We start from the raw sequence: 16724 nt of genomic DNA on the forward strand, positions 1-16724 counted from the left end.
CACAACCCTGAATAAAGAGAGAGGGGACTTCATTCTTCAGTCGTGCCTGCACACTTCCCTTCTGTCCCATCATTACACTAGCATTGTCACCGGCAAGTCCTATCAAAATTTCAAAAGGAATATCATGTAAGGTGAAGAACCTTTCAACAGAGAAAAACTTCCAAAAGAATTAAATAACTATCAGTAATTTTTTGAGTGCTACAATTATAAAATCAAGCTAACAGAACAAGCTGTAATTACATCAGTAATTTCCTCAACAATTAATGAAAATTTGCACTGTTTGAACTGTCTAATGAGGACCTAAAATATTTTTATATATTTGAGTGGCTTCGGTTCTTACACATTTAATATCTTTAGTTATTTTAGAATCAGGACATGCATACTGAATTAGTCTAGGTAAATGATCCATAAGTCTCACTGGTAAGTTACGTTCTGCAATGAAAGAACAAAGCTTAAGCTCCACAGCTGCTACATTCGTAATATGAACAGAAAAAGTTGTAGGCTGCAAAAGGTTGGTCAGGTTTCCACTTTTATTTTCTGAATTAACATTTTTAATATGTTTATCTGTTTTTCCGTGCCTCTCCAGATGAGTTACACTGCCTTCAATTTCACGACAACATTTACGGTATGCTCTTTCGATATTTGTTCTAACCATTATGAAAATCAAGAATCCAATAAAAGTTTGTTCAATAATTTATGATTTTATTGTTTAATTCTTTCCTTTGGCGGAGTTAAATCGAAGTCAATTTCAACACTGCATTTATCTTTCATATTCTTGTTCGTCATGAGAGTTATAAATCCCTTGTAATTGATAAAAATTTAATGAGATAGTAAGGAAGCACTTGTCACTATTAACTAGAATTAGAAGCGGAAAGCCGGCGATATTGGATGGTCTGTAAGATACACACTTTGAACATGTTCCATATCACCTTGCTACCAATTAACTGCATCGTTATAAAATGTCACAAAATATATTTTGATATAAAATATTCAGTCCAATAGTAATCTGATTTCTTTATTGTTACATTGTTCACTTACATACGCTATAAACTTATTTTACACACATCTATATATGCATTATATATACATCAATATATATATATATATATATATATATATATATATATATATATATATATATATATATATATATATATACATACATACATATTTATATATATATATATATATATATACATACACATCTATATGATGATGGCCGTCCACTCGTGACCTTTAGGAACATTATGTGCTCTATATATTTTGCATTTGCAGCTCCGTTGGTGGCTAATGAGCCCTGCTCTTGACAAGCATACACGACTGCAAACATTGCCGATTAAACTTTCCCCATTCACTATATGAGCCGTGTGCTTTTGTGCAGCTCGCTTAAGTTCTTCATGCTGGATATGTGCTCTCTCAAAAGTGTCGATCCCCTCCTTAACCTGCTTCTTCCATCCATGGCGATGACAGGCATTGTTCTCCCAGTTAGAGTCCTGCATATCTATATATGTATTATATAAAAGATTTAGATTTAGATTCAAAATTGAATATGGTACTTATGTTTAGGCACCAGAATATAGTATGGTATTATCCAAAAACTATTCTAAAAGCAAGGTGATCAAAAAATCAAAATAAGCAACACGGATTTTAAAGCCTTGGCTATGTCAAGATGGATTTTTATGTATTCTTCTTCCCACTTAGATTTTAAATGTTGCCACAATTAGTAATATGTCTATTCTACTGTAATTTTCTACATTTTTGTGGAGCTGAAGATTGCTCTACATATTGCATTTAATGTAATGCTCGCATTACTTAAATAAATGGAGTAGCATGAAATGTGCGTACTGCAGTTATCTTTAAAATCCGTGTTGCTTATTTTAATCTTATGTATTATATATTTATACATACATCTATATATTCATATACATATACACACACACACATACACACATATATATATATATATATATATATATGTATATATATACACATACATATATAAACACATCTACATATGTATTATATATACACACATACATCTATATATATATATATATATCTCCATCTATGTTTATATATATATATGTTTATATAGCTATACATATATGTATGTGTGTGTGTGTGTATATATATATATATATATATATGTGTGTGTGTACAGCTATGTATGTATATATACATCTATGTATGTCTATATATATATATACACACATATATACATCTATGTACATGTACATATATATATATATATATATATATATATATATATATATATATATATATATATATATGTATTTATATATATTTACACACATCTATATATGTGTATCACTAAATCCATTCATACATACATAATCTCTTTCTCTCTCTCACACACCAGCACCATTGCTCTCTCTCTCTCTCTTTCTCTTCACACACACTAACAAAAGAACTTCACATACACACCACATTTTCTGTCTCGTACACCCCATCAAACACACACACACACACACACGGCCCACCAACTTCAAAAGGAACTTCCCTGATCCAATTGCGTTCTCTGTCTCTTTCGCTTTTACGCAGACCTGAGAACATCCACTTTCCCCACAACCCACATATGTAAAAAAATAATGTTTTACGGAAACCGTCGATTTTTAGAAACAAACAAATACACGTGATAAACACGGTTCTGATATCCAAAGATCACCCATAGTTCTATGCAACTGTTGCAATATCACTCTTTATGAAGGAGTTCTCCATTTCCATTACATTTTTCCTGGAACACGGTGTCCTGCCGTTTACTCACATTTGTCCAACATGGAATTTTCCATGTATTTTGCGCGAGGAAACGAACATATGGCGTTGCCGTAGGATGGTACGAAGACGTCGCCAATCCAGAAGGGCGTGTGGATAGTCTGAATCTTTATTGAAAAACTCCTTTCTGGAAAACACCCATGTACCACCTTGGAAGATTTTGCTTTTCGTGAATCACTTCCTCAGTACAGAAATTAATCGAGGAAAATCTGGGATTCTCCCATAAAACCTCTGTAGATTGGCGGTCTTTCTGTGCTGAAGTCTGCCAGTTTTGGGCAGAAAACCACCAAAATATGATCGGAGGAGATGGGGTTGAAATTGGGATCGATGAAACGGTTCTGGTCCATCGAAAATATCGATGCGGCAGAATAATCAAAACGGTTTGGCTTTTTGGTGGACGAAGAGATCATTTATGGTCCCACTTTTGACCGAATGAGGCGAGGGCAACAGAAGTGATGCTTACACCCTCATTCCTATCATTAGACACTACATCAGGCCGGGATCAATAATCTATAGTGACTTTTGGCGCGCGTATAATAACTCGAGCAGCATGGGCTATACACACCTATCAGGTTAATCACTCTGAACACTTTGTGGATCCCCATAACCCAGCTATTTACACTCAGAATATTGAGAGTTTATGGGGAAACCTGAAAAAGTGAATCGTTCTTCCAGGAATGAGACTGAAGTATCTCAAACAGTATGTCGCTATACATTTTATACGGACAGTCTCACCACCAACTCAGCTGGAAAACTCTACCCATGTTCCTGAGGACATGCAAGAATTGGTTCTTGATGTTCAGTCACCCTCAACTTTTTTTCTGTCATGAAACGATATTCAACACCATATTTATGAAACCATTCGGATTAATTTTTACAAGTGCACCTCCACGCAGTTCATAAAAAAAAAAAAAACCTCGGATTTCTCGCATGTAAATCACCTACCCTGGCCTCCTGATCTGCTGCAAACCCCTTATTTTTCTTCATAGCAAAGGATGGGGTTGGAAACTGGAACCCCACCTCCCTGAAATTATTTGAAAATGTGCATGAATAGGATATATATTGTACAGGCCAAAAAGAGATGCATAAATGACCTCCACACAAAATCGAAGAGTACAAGTTACCCGCTTAAAATTTCGGCACCAAAAAATTGATTGCTAAAGGGCAAAACTGTTTTGCAGCTTAGGTCTTATACATCCTTGGATCTCTATATCCAGTCATTTTAGTAGGTAAGTAAAAGATATTGTTTTAATACACTTTGACTTGCTTTATACAAACACTAACATGGTTTCTTTTGTGTCCATACATCGTTACCACTTCTAAACCAGTACCACTGAGAAACTATAAATATCATGTAAGGAGTAACAATAATAACTTCTTAAACCTATAATATATCCCTTAGTTTATATATAGAAAGATTAGTGTAAAATGTGAGAGAGAAAGCGAGAGATAAGTGACATGTGTTTTTAAGGGAGGGTGAAAGAGATAGAGAGAGAGAGAGAGATAAGTGATTTTTTTTAAGGGAGGGGAAAGAGAGGTAGATAGATAGATAGAGAGTTGCTTTTCTTCTTTTTCCCTCCCGCCTACTGTCTGCTACCTAACAGATAACAGATAACGTCGTCCTTCGCCTCTTTCAGTCAAATGACTGAAACAAGTAAAAGAGTAACTCTTAGGTATATCTGCGTGTATATTGTAAGTAATTGTTTAACTGATATTACCTGGCCAAGGTATGACCTACTTATGTTTCTCTGACAATGCTTTCTCAAGTAATAAAGTATTTTCAATGGAAAACAAACAGTAATACAAGTGCTGTCTGCTACCTAACAGATAACGTCGACCTTCGCCCCTTTCCTTACAGAAAATGCTGAATTGATGACAATTAGCATACTAGTACCGAATGATTGCCTACTTGGCAGTTATTGTCACACAAATACATTGAAGTGGTTGTTTCAAGTAACTGAACTTGCAAGACAACTTTTCACAGACAGAAAGACCTCAGACTGGAAGCGAACCCTAATTATTAACTCTGGTAAATATTACTGTGATATTTATTTTAATTAGCAGTTTTCTAATATTTTTATATAAAATATTCATCAAGCATAAATATACTTTGCTATTGAAATTGGTTTAATTATTAGTATTTTATAGAATGGAAAGCATTAAAATATTTTACAGTGTTACTTCACAAGTAAAACGTTTCATCTATATTTACAGAATATACTATAAAACATAGTTTGGTTATAACTATGTAAAAACTCTTTAATGGAAACTAAAGGGATGAAAATATTCATCTGATAATAAAGTATTTTAGGTAGTTTACAGTGGATTTCTATTTCTAAAGTGAAATTTAAAGTTTGTAAATCTATTTAATGTCTGTAAAATTAATTGGTTGTTTTTTCTCATCTTCATTATTTTATACACTTAAAACAGGTGAGAAGGGTCCTGCCTTGGAAACAACTTTTTTTCTCAGGGTCTCTGAATGATGGGTGAGTGGAAGATGTCCTCAACACAGAATACCTAACATGAATGCATACAACAGAGAAATCCTCTGCTAAAGGGGGCCCCAAGGCCCAAGTGGTAGTGTTAGAATAGGGGTGGATTAAGTTTACTACACGGGTAATCCACAGCGGGATTTGAACTCAGAACACCAAAGAAAAAGAGATTAAATGCTGCAAGGCATCTTGTCCAATGTCTAAATAATCCACAAGTTCACTCCTTAGATTATTATTCTATTTATCAACCCCCTGAAAGATAAAAAAAAGTAATGTTGGCCAAACCTGGATATAAATTCAGATCGTACAGAGAGAATAAATGCCACAAGTTATTGTGTCCGATATTGCAATGACTCAACTAATTTTTCCTATTTTCAATCAACGAAATTTTAAAACTGATTTTTATTTCAATATTAAACTTTGAATATAAATGTAAATGTTCTGGAAATTTAATTTGTAAATATATCTTGAAGCGAACAAGAACTGTTTAAATATCAAACAATTTGGTGACAAGATATATATTTTTCTCTCACCACACCTTTCTCCTACATCAACATTTTCATGTAGAATGCACTAAATATATTTTCTCTCTATCTCGGATATTATTTATCAGATGGATGGCTTCTGAAATTATTGCACATTATCTGGAATTATAACAAACTTTATTACAAACCAACGATCATCATCATCATCATCGTTTAACGTCCGCTTTCCATGCTAGCATGGGTTGGACGATTTGACTGAGGACTGGTGAAACCGGATGGCAACACCAGGCTCCAGTCTGATTTGGCAGAGTTTCTACAGCTGGATGCCCTTCCTAACGCCAACCACTCAGAGAGTGTAGTGGGTGCTTTTACGTGTCACCCGCACGAAAACGGCCACGCTCGAAATGGTGTCTTTTATGTGCCACCCGCACAAGCCAGTCCAGGGGCACTGGCAACGATCTCGCTCGAAAATCCTACAGGAGCCAGTCAGGCGGTACTGGCAACGGCCACGCTCAAAATGGTGCATCTCATGTGCCACCCGCACAAGAACCAGTCCAGGGGCACTGGCAACGATCTTACTTGGCTTGCCGGGTCTTCTCACGCACAGCCCATTTCCAAAGGTCTCGGTCCGTAGTCATCGCCTCGGTGAGGCCCAATGTACGAAGGTCTTGCCTCACCACCTCAGCCCAGGTCTTCCTGGGCCTACCTCTTCCACGGGTTCCCTCAACTGTTAGGGTGTGGCACTTTTTCACGCAGCTATCCTCCTCCATTCTCACCACATGTCCATACCAGCGCAATCGTCTCTCTTGCACGCCACAACTGATGCTTCTAATGTTCAGCTTTTCTCTCAGGATACTTACACTCTGACGGGTATTCACATTGACATTACACATCCAACGGAGCATACTGGCTTCATTCCTTGCGAGCTTACGTATGTCCTCAGCAGTTACAGCCCATGTTTCACTGCCATGTAGCATGGTTGTTCGTACGCATGCGTCATACAGTCTGCCTTTTACTCTGAGTGAGAGTCCCTTTGTCGCCAGCAGGGGTAAGAGCTCTCTAAACTTTGCCCAGGCTATTCTTATTCTAGCAGCTACACTTTCAGCGCACCCACCCCCACTACTAACTTGGTCGCCCAGATAGCGGAAGCTATCGACTACCTCTAGTTTTTCACCCTGGAATGAGATAGAAGTTGTTTCCTGTTTGTTTGCAGTCTTTATTGCAACTGAGCATCTGCCACAAACAAAAACTAACTTGCTAGTTAACCTGCCTTTGATGTTGCTGCACCTCTTATGTGTCCATAGCTTGCACCGGGTACATCTTATAGAGTTACTACCTACTCCTTTTCTACATACTGAGCAGGGCCATCTACCTGAAGGGGTTTGTGTTTTATCTACTGTCTCTTAATAGATCTGTGAACTAAACATATTAGATAATGAATACATATGGGAGGGCCATGGCTACAAAGTCTTTAGCAATTGAGATATTAGAGAAAATGATAATTTTAATGATGTAATATTTCAACTTTAATAAGTTATAGTATGACATTATATTGCTTAAACATCTTATTAAATTTTAAAAAATTATATATTTAATATATTTTTATAGACTACATATAAATACAGTATTTCAAACAATAACCTATGTTATAATTTGTTAATTAAAGAAATGTTTCTGTGGAATTTTCAGCCGGATTAAGGAACAGAGATTGTTATTTAAAAGTGAAACCTTATCAATGAGAAGGAAGTGAATAGCAACCGAAGAGTGGATGTGTTGTTTATGGATAAAAATAGGTTAACAGACTAAATAGTAATGGTGGTGGTGGTGGTGGTGGAGATATTTCAAGTTATGTATATGATGTGTGGATCACTAATTTGTAAATCAATTTTCCTGATATGAAATATGAACTTTGTTTTATGCATATACTTTGCTGTAATCTCGACAATTGACCTTTACCTTCAGCAAAACAATTAAATATTTTAAATCAATGTTTATAGTTGTTTATTATTCAACATTAATTTGATTTGCGTGGTAAATCAACCATATGGTTCCGGGTTTAGTCCCACTGCGTGGCACCATGGGCAAGTGTCTTCTACTATAGCCTCGGGCCATCCAAAGCCTTGTGAGTGGATTTGGTAGATGGAAACTGAAAGAAGCCCGTTGTATATATATATGTATGTTTGTGTGTCTGTGTTTGTCCCCCTCCACCATCGCTTGACAACCGATACTGGTGTGTTTACATCCCCGTAACTTAGCGGTTCGGCAAAAACAGACCAATAAAATAAGTACTAGGCTTGCAAAGAATAAGTCCTAGGGTCAATTTACTCGACTAAAGGCGGTACTCCAGCATGGCCGCAGTCAATTGACTGAAACAAGTAAAAGAGTAACTCTTAGGTATACCTGTGTGTATATTGTAAGTAATTGTTTAATTGATATTACCTGGCCAAGGTATGACCTACTTATGTTTCTCTGACGATGCTTTCTCAAGTAATAAAGTATTTTCAATGGAAAACAAACAGTAATACAAGTGAAAGATCAATATTATTGATATTTCAATATCTATTTATCCTACGTTAAATAGTTTGTATTAAATGTAAGAGAGGAACGAATTAGCAAAGCAATTTTACAAAACTTGTTTGCAGTATCTGCCCTGGTGGTGTGAGTTCAATATCCAGTAAGGTCAATATTGCCTCCCTTTTATTCTATGGCCGATAAAGAACCAGTCAAGTACTGAAATAGATTTGCCATCACTTTTGTGTTGCTTATTTTGTTCTCCTTCCTCCTGCTCTACCACTTCTCTGTTTCTATATTGAAGACATTGGCAGTGGTTACATATGTCGAGAGAACGACTCCTCTAGATTTAAAAATGCCTTAAACACATATTTCACGCTGCTAGGTTTACAACAGTGAAACACTTGAATCTTCCAGTTTGTCTATATCCAACCTAATACATGTGGATTGTTTCTTGTGGGTCCTTATCAGTTTGAGTCTCATGGTCATCTGGACAAAACCACTATCATTGTTGACATCACCACAGGCAATGCCCTACTCCTGAAACTGTTGATGGTGGACTTGAACTAGCAGTATACAGAATTATTTGGGGGACATAACTTTCGCAAGCCAGGAGGAGGTCAAAACTGACATTTCAGAGTTCTTCGCTTTGAAACCAAAAGAGTTTTACATTGATGGGATTAAAAAAGCTTGTAAATAGATGGAAGGAAGTCATGGATAATCAGGGAAAGTACATTGATGATTAAATTTCAATTAAATATAACATTTGATCATTTCTTTTCTTTATTCAAAATTCGGACAGAACTTATGGGATGACCTGACATGTGTATATGTATGCATATGCATATATATCATCATCATCATCATCATCGTTTAACGTCCGCTTTCCATGCTAGCATGGGTTGGACGATTTGACTGAGGACTGGTGAAACCGGATGGCAACACCAGGCTCCAGTCTGATTTGGCAGAGTTTCTACAGCTGGATGCCCTTCCTAACGCCAACCACTCAGAGAGTGTAGTGGGTGCTTTTACGTGTCACCCGCACGAAAACGGCCACGCTCGAAATGGTGTCTTTTATGTGCCACCCGCACAAGCCAGTCCAGGGGCACTGGCAACGATCTCGCTCGAAAATCCTACAGGAGCCAGTCAGGCGGTACTGGCAACGGCCACGCTCAAAATGGTGCATCTCATGTGCCACCCGCGCAAGAGCCAGTCCAGGGGCACTGGCAACGATCTTACTTGGCTTGCCGGGTCTTCTCACGCACAGCCCATTTCCAAAGGTCTCGGTCCGTAGTCATCGCCTCGGTGAGGCCCAATGTACGAAGGTCTTGCCTCACCACCTCAGCCCAGGTCTTCCTGGGCCTACCTCTTCCACGGGTTCCCTCAACTGTTAGGGTGTGGCACTTTTTCACGCAGCTATCCTCCTCCATTCTCACCACATGTCCATACCAGCGCAATCGTCTCTCTTGCACGCCACAACTGATGCTTCTAATGTTCAGCTTTTCTCTCAAGATACTTACACTCTGACGGGTATTCACATTGACATTACACATCCAACGGAGCATACTGGCTTCATTCCTTGCGAGCTTACGTATGTCCTCAGCAGTTACAGCCCATGTTTCACTGCCATGTAGCATGGTTGTTCGTACGCATGCGTCATACAGTCTGCCTTTTACTCTGAGTGAGAGTCCCTTTGTCGCCAGCAGGGGTAAGAGCTCTCTAAACTTTGCCCAGGCTATTCTTATTCTAGCAGCTACACTTTCAGCGCACCCACCCCCACTACTAACTTGGTCGCCCAGATAGCGGAAGCTATCGACTACCTCTAGTTTTTCACCCTGGAATGAGATAGAAGTTGTTTCCTGTTTGTTTGCAGTCTTTATTGCACCTGAACATCTGCCACAAACAAAAACTAACTTGCTAGTTAACCTGCCTTTGATGTTGCTGCACCTCTTATGTGTCCATAGCTTGCACCGGGTACATCTTATAGAGTTACTACCTACTCCTTTTCTACATACTGAGCAGGGCCATCTACCTGAAGGGGTTTGTGTTTTATCTACCTTCCTACTTATTAGGATTTTGGTTTTAGCTAGGTTGACTCTAAGGCCCTTCAATTCTAGACCTTGCTTCCACACCTGAAACTTCTCCTCTAGTTCTGATAGTGACTCCGCAATTAGGGCAAGGTCATCAGCATAGAGGAGCTCCCAGGGGCAACCTGTCTTGAACTCCTCTGTGATTGCCTGGAGGACTATGGTAAATAATAGGGGGCTGAGGACGGAACCTTGGTGGACCCCTACCTCTACCCGGAATTCATTGCTGTACTCATTTCCAACCCTCACCTTACTGGCAGCATCTCTGTACATGGCTCGCACAGCTCTCACTAACCATTCTTCTATCCCAAGTTTCCTCATTGACCACCAGATAAGGGATCGGGGGACCCTGTCAAAGGCTTTCTCCATGTCAACGAAAGCCAGGTACAGAGGTTTATCCTTAGCTAGGTATTTCTCTTGCAACTGTCTCACTAGAAATAAGGCATCAGTAGTGCTTTTACCTGGCACGAACCCAAACTGCATCTCATCTAAATTGATTCGCTCCCTAATTAGTTGGGCTATGACCCTCTCTGTAACTTTCATAACCTGATCTAACAGCTTGATGCCTCTGTAATTATTTGTATCTAAAGCGTCCCCTTTACCCTTGTAGCAGTTGACTATGATGCTGCTACACCAGTCATAGGGTATGACTCCTTCATGTATCACCTGGTTCGTAATACGGGTGACTAGGCTATAGCCAACACTGCCAGATATTTTGAGCATCTCTGCAGTGATTCCTGATGGGCCGGGGGCTTTCCCGGTCTTCATACTCTTAATTGCTTTATCTACCCTGGTACTATCAACTCGGATAGCTAGTCCCTCTATTGGGTCGACATAAGGCAGGCTCTCTTTCTCCCATTCATTCTCTTTATTAAGCAATCTATCGTAGTGGCATCTCCAGACCTCTTTCTTTGCATCCTCATTTAATGCAAGCGTACCATCATCCATGCGAACACATTTCTCTCCTACAACATCACTATTCTCTCTCCTACACTGTCTTGCAACACGAAATACCTCGAGTCTTTGGTCCTCACGGCGCAGAACATTGGCAAATCTTTCCTTATCTGCTTCCCCTCTGGCTAAATAAACCTGTCGCCTAGCCTCCCTTCTGGCACATTGGTACAATTCCCTGCTACCACCGTTCTTCCAGTCCTTCCAAGCCTGTTTCTTTTGTCTAATAGCCCTGTCTACCTCCTTGTTCCACCACCACGTTACTCTGGGTTGGGAGGGGACCTTACACCACCCACAAATCTGGTCGGTGGCTTTCAACAGGTTGTCCCGCAGAAATCTCCAATTGTCTTCCACGTTGTATGATGCTATATCCCCTTCTATTTCGTTAAACGCTTCAAGTAACTTGTCTCTAAGTCTCTGTCCGTTTGCAGGGTCTTTAAGCTTCCACACCCTTCTTCTCCAAGCCTGTCTAATTCTGGGCACCCATTTTGCCTTGATCCCAAAGTCGCTAACTACTAATCTATGTTGTGGGGTACATTCTTCGCCAGGGTAGGTTTTGGCATTTATAAGCCGCCCTCTTTCCCTATTTCTGGCGAGGATGTAGTCGATTTGGCTAGAGTGTCTGCCGGAGCGGTAGGTGACTAGGTGACTGGCAGGTTTCCTGAAGTTGGTATTGCAGACCATAAGATTGGTTGCATCACAGAACTCCAGCAGTCTGGTTCCCTCCTCGTTGCGGGAACCGAAGCCATAGCCTCCATGTATGCCATGGAAGCCCCCAGCACGACGTCCGACATGACCGTTGAAGTCTCCAGCCACAAAGAGAAGGTCTCTGTCACTCGTCGACGAGGTAGTTTGCAAGAGGGTGTCATAGAATTGGTCTTTCAGACCATCTGGTAGCCCAGGTTGAGGTGCATAGGCTGAGATGACAGTAGCTAATCTATGATGAAGCACTAGTCTGATCATATATATATATTGAGTTGGCAACTAAGTTCTTGCGTTTCTTTTTAAATTCTGGAATTTATTGCGTTTTTAAATTTGGAATCTATTTTTTTCGAGAATTCTATTTTTGAATCATTTTGGAATCTTTTTTTTTTTTCCTAGTTAGTTAATTTTTGTTTATTTTCAGATCATTAAAATGGAATGTCAAGTTAAGAAAAACGAGCATTTTCGACACCTCCTTTTTGTTTTTAATGAAGGTTCTAAGGCCACAAAAGCTGCTCGTGACATTTGTGCTCTGTATGGGGAGGGTGCCATAGCTGAAAGAACCACTCATGATTGGTATGCCAAGTTCAAAAATGGAAATTTTAACCTCAAAGACGCACCTCATTCTGGCCTTCCAGTTGAGTTCATTGAAGAGCAATTAAACCAACTTTTGCACGAAAATTCTCGTCAAATGACAAGGGAACTGGCAGAGAAAATGGAATGCTCGCACACTGCTATAGAGAAGCATCTTCACTCGATGGGAAAGATTCAGAAGTATGGAGCATGGGTTCCACATGCTTTAAGTGACAACAACAAAAATCAACAGGCCACAATCTTTGCTGGTTTGCTTGCTCGTCACCGCTCAACTCATGGACACAAGCAACGATTTCTTTACCGAATCTTTACTGGCAATGAAAAATGGTGCCTGTACATCAATATGAAGCAGTATAAGGAATGGCTTAGCCCTGGTAAACAAGCAACATTGTGCGTGAAACATGATCTTCATCCGCGTAAAATGATGTTGTGCGTATGGTGGGACTGGGAAGAGATTATCCATTACGAATTGCTTGAACAGAACCAAATAGTCAACACGGAACTCTATGTTCAACGGATGGAACGACTCAACATGACTATTCAAGAGAAAAGACCTAATTGTCAGTATGGAGTTCTTCTGCGGCACAACAATGCCCGCCCTTATATCGCCAATATGACCAAGGAAGCCATTCAAACGCATGGCTGGGAAGTGCATACCTCAAAATGTACTCTCTGAGGAATGATCCATTGCTCAAGATGAACAGTGTCTCCACCTAACAAAGATTTGATCCACTGATCTATAGCTCTAGACATACATTGTCTCCATCTTGCTGAGATATGATCCATAAATCCAAGTTCAAGATATACAGTGTCTCCACCTGGTTGATGGACAGACTATACATTATTCCATTATTCAGGATTTAATTGTAACCAATCAGACTGTAATAAGCAGAATAATGTAGCTGACCAAGAAACACAACATAATGACTGTTGTTAGGTTTGTTAGTGTCAAGAAGAACATTCAGATATGAATAATAATTTAGAGAAACTGGATTTTCCAATATTTGTAATATTTTATGTGATATGTTAAAACCAACAACTTCTCTGTATTGTTGTTCACCTCATTTTATAAATTTTTTGTAAGACTATCTTTGTTTCTTTCTTTTGCTAGTAAATTCCATTTAAAAGAAATGGCAGATCATGATATTTTGAGCAAAATTATATCTGGTGACGAATACCATATTAAAAAATTTGTTGAAAACAATCAAAATGAAGTAAGTTGTTCTGTTTATTGCCTATTCAAAATTGATTATTTGTTCATTTTATACACAATATTAAATGTTCCTAACCACAGGTATTTGTGCATATTTCATTTCTTTCTTCCCCACTTTCCTCTGATCCTCATCGTTGTCACATTTTATAAATATTTAACCAAACTTTGAAGCATGTCAATTGATGGAATGTGAGTGAGAAAGAAGCCTATCATCACACACTGCAATGGAGTTTTCTGGCAGGAAATATTCAGACCAAGAGATGAAAGACAGATAGAGTAAATAAATGGATGGTGACTTTGTCAAGAAGTTCTCTAGCTACAAACAGTTGAAGGTTTTACGGACGTCAAAAGTTCCACCATTTCTTTGTTTTGTCTAACATATAGAAATACGAGTGTGTCACATAGGAATCAAGTCCCCATCTCATCTAGCTTTATAGAACTGTACTGGCGCTCAATGAATAAATGAAGCTACCCAAAAGGATGAAGATGATGTTTGTCCATAAATTTTTGTTTCATAATTTAAATACTGGAAGTGAGAATGACAGGCTGGTTGTCAGCAGATGAGACATAGTCTACAAAAATATAGAGCAGGGCTTCTCTTAGAGGGTAGTACCACTGCTGGGTGGGGGCTGTTGAAAACATTTATATAGACTGGAGACAAAAGGAACAGTGGGGTACGTATATTTGAAACATGAAGAATGTGTAACTGAGTTTGGTTGAAGCCTTGTGCTAAAGGTTAGATCAGAAACTAAAGTGAAGGGGTGATGTGTCAAATGTTCGCTTATTGTGGTAAGTATTCACCCATGTCAAGGCTAGAACCCAGAACTAAATTACTCTCACCTAATATTATGTGTATGTATATTTAAAACAAGGGGCACTGAATCATAACAAGGGAATGGGTCTTTGAAAAATTGTAAGTAAAAGGAAAATGGCCATAGCTGTAAATGTTTAAGAAGTGCTGGAATAGTCATCATAGTTAGGGAGTGGTGAGTAGAATGATTTTGTAAAATTTATGGAGATAATTTTTGGTAAGAGACCAGAAATTTTGACTTTAATTTGGGAGGGAAGTGAGCTGACAGATGGCAAAATGCAGAAAAACATCCTTTACCTTCTTGATGACCATTACACAATGTATTTCAATGATGGGTGAATGTCTGCTCTTTAGTGATGGTAGGTACTTTCCTCCAGGTGAAGTCGGTAGTGTTGTTTGTCAGTTCAGCTGTAATACAGTTGGGTATAAACCACTCACACATTCTTACATACTGTATGACTACAAACTCACGAAAGCCCTGATGCTGCTGCCTAGTTAAAGCTCCTCTAACTACTTGCTACTTAGCGGTATTTCGTCTTTCTTTACGTTCTGGGTTCAAATTCCGCTATGGTCGACTTTGCCTTTCATCCTTTTGGGGTCAATAAATTAAGTACAAGTTGCATACTGGGGTCAATCTAATCGGCTGGTCCCTTCCTCTGAAATTTTGGGCTTTGCGCCTAGATTAGATAAGAATATTTCTTACTTTCTCTATCATTTCCTTTCTTTTGCATTTACATATGGTCTAATATCTACAGTTGGTTTGTTTAGATGGTTTCTGTTATTTAGCTGTGTGTGTCCTCTACACATCTCACACTTGAAAGCTTGTCCCATTCCCTTCACAGTTGATATCAAAAGTAACAGTAATATACTGCAGAATTTTGTCAGTTGATTTTCTTCCCTCTTCCCTCCTTCAGTCAGACAAAAGTAAAGTTTTAACTAAGACAGACATCTTACGCTTAATAAGAAACGCTTCTACATCTACCATGAATATGTAGATTTGTATGATTCCCCTAAATATTGTTCTGTCCACCTCTCTACTAAATTGTCAATGGCTAATACCAACAAACTATTCTATCAATTTCTTGATTACATGAAATACAAACGAAATTTAAACATGTTTGTTTAGTTACTGCCTATCCTCTCTCCTCTTCTTCTTTGTATTTCTCTCGTTTGTAATGCTTCTCTTAAAGTTTTTCAATAATTTTCAATTGTGTGAGAGTGGTCCTCCCAGGCATCTAGAACAACAATAAATTTAAACAACTGAAACTACGAAGATATTCGACCTATGCCAGTATGAAAAGCAGAAGTAAAAGTTATATATATATGTGTGTGTGTGTGTTTCTTTCCCATTTTTTTTTCTTTTTCATACACCTCGTTTCTCACCCATGCATCTTCTTTGATCTCTTTGCTCCCCACCTCTCTCCTTCACTCTCTCCTTTGATACATTTCACATGCCTTCACTTTTCTTCACTTCAGATCAACAAAAAAAAATATTCATGTGGTCTGACAAACTTGATGGTTGCTTGTCGATTGGGCAGTACAAACTTAATAGAAATGTTGATAGAATGTGGGGCTAAGGTGAACATGGAAGATGAACATGGCAATACAGCATTACATTATGCTGTGAAGAGGTAAGTTAAGAATTAAATAAAATCTTCATATCTGTTTTGTTTCTAAATTTCTTCCAAAGTATGCCATAGTAGTGGCAGTGTGACATGATGACAACATGACAGTAGTAACCAGCAACATCTTTGTCTCATTTTCTCCAAGAATCCTCTTCATTATTGAATCATAAAAATGTTTTTGGTGATATTTTGTCAAAACAGATTATTTTTGTTTCAGAGATAATCTTTGAGGGCCCACAGTTCTTCAGATTGATCCAGTGTGATTCAATAATCTCTATCAATACTGATTATGGAGAGATCAATCAATTTTTCACTAAAGAAAATATTATTTCAGCTCTGAAAGAACAAGAAAAATCCTAGAGTTTGTTGTGGCAGTAGTAATTTGTAAAGTTCCTCCCAGAGATTATAATATTACATACATCCATAACGTACTCAACTTATTCTTTGATGTATAAATCGT

General features: G+C 38.4%; 1 protein-coding gene across 18 annotated transcripts in view; it reads left to right on the forward strand.

Annotated features, from left to right (window-relative positions):
- Positions 1 to 394: 394 nt before the first annotated feature.
- LOC128251272 (uncharacterized) overlaps positions 395 to 16724 on the forward strand; it is a 69690-nt gene continuing 53360 nt past the window's right edge. For 15 of the 18 annotated variants that reach the window (XM_089352536.1, XM_089352541.1, XM_089352539.1 and 12 more), the window contains exons 1-3: positions 4496 to 4822; positions 13727 to 13829; positions 16116 to 16270. In XM_089352536.1, the coding sequence (XP_089208662.1) occupies positions 13746 to 13829; positions 16116 to 16270 (239 nt within the window). In that variant the 5' untranslated portion in view covers positions 4496 to 4822; positions 13727 to 13745. Of the gene's footprint in view, positions 512 to 4381; positions 4823 to 13726; positions 13830 to 16115; positions 16271 to 16724 lie in introns of those variants that run through there. The other 3 variants (XM_089352546.1, XM_089352538.1, XM_089352545.1) reach the window with 3 other exon arrangements.

Source organism: Octopus bimaculoides, chromosome 5 (genome assembly GCF_046866305.1).
Source record: "Octopus bimaculoides isolate indiv1 chromosome 5, ASM4686630v1, whole genome shotgun sequence".
NCBI classification, from domain to species: domain Eukaryota; kingdom Metazoa; phylum Mollusca; class Cephalopoda; order Octopoda; family Octopodidae; genus Octopus; species Octopus bimaculoides.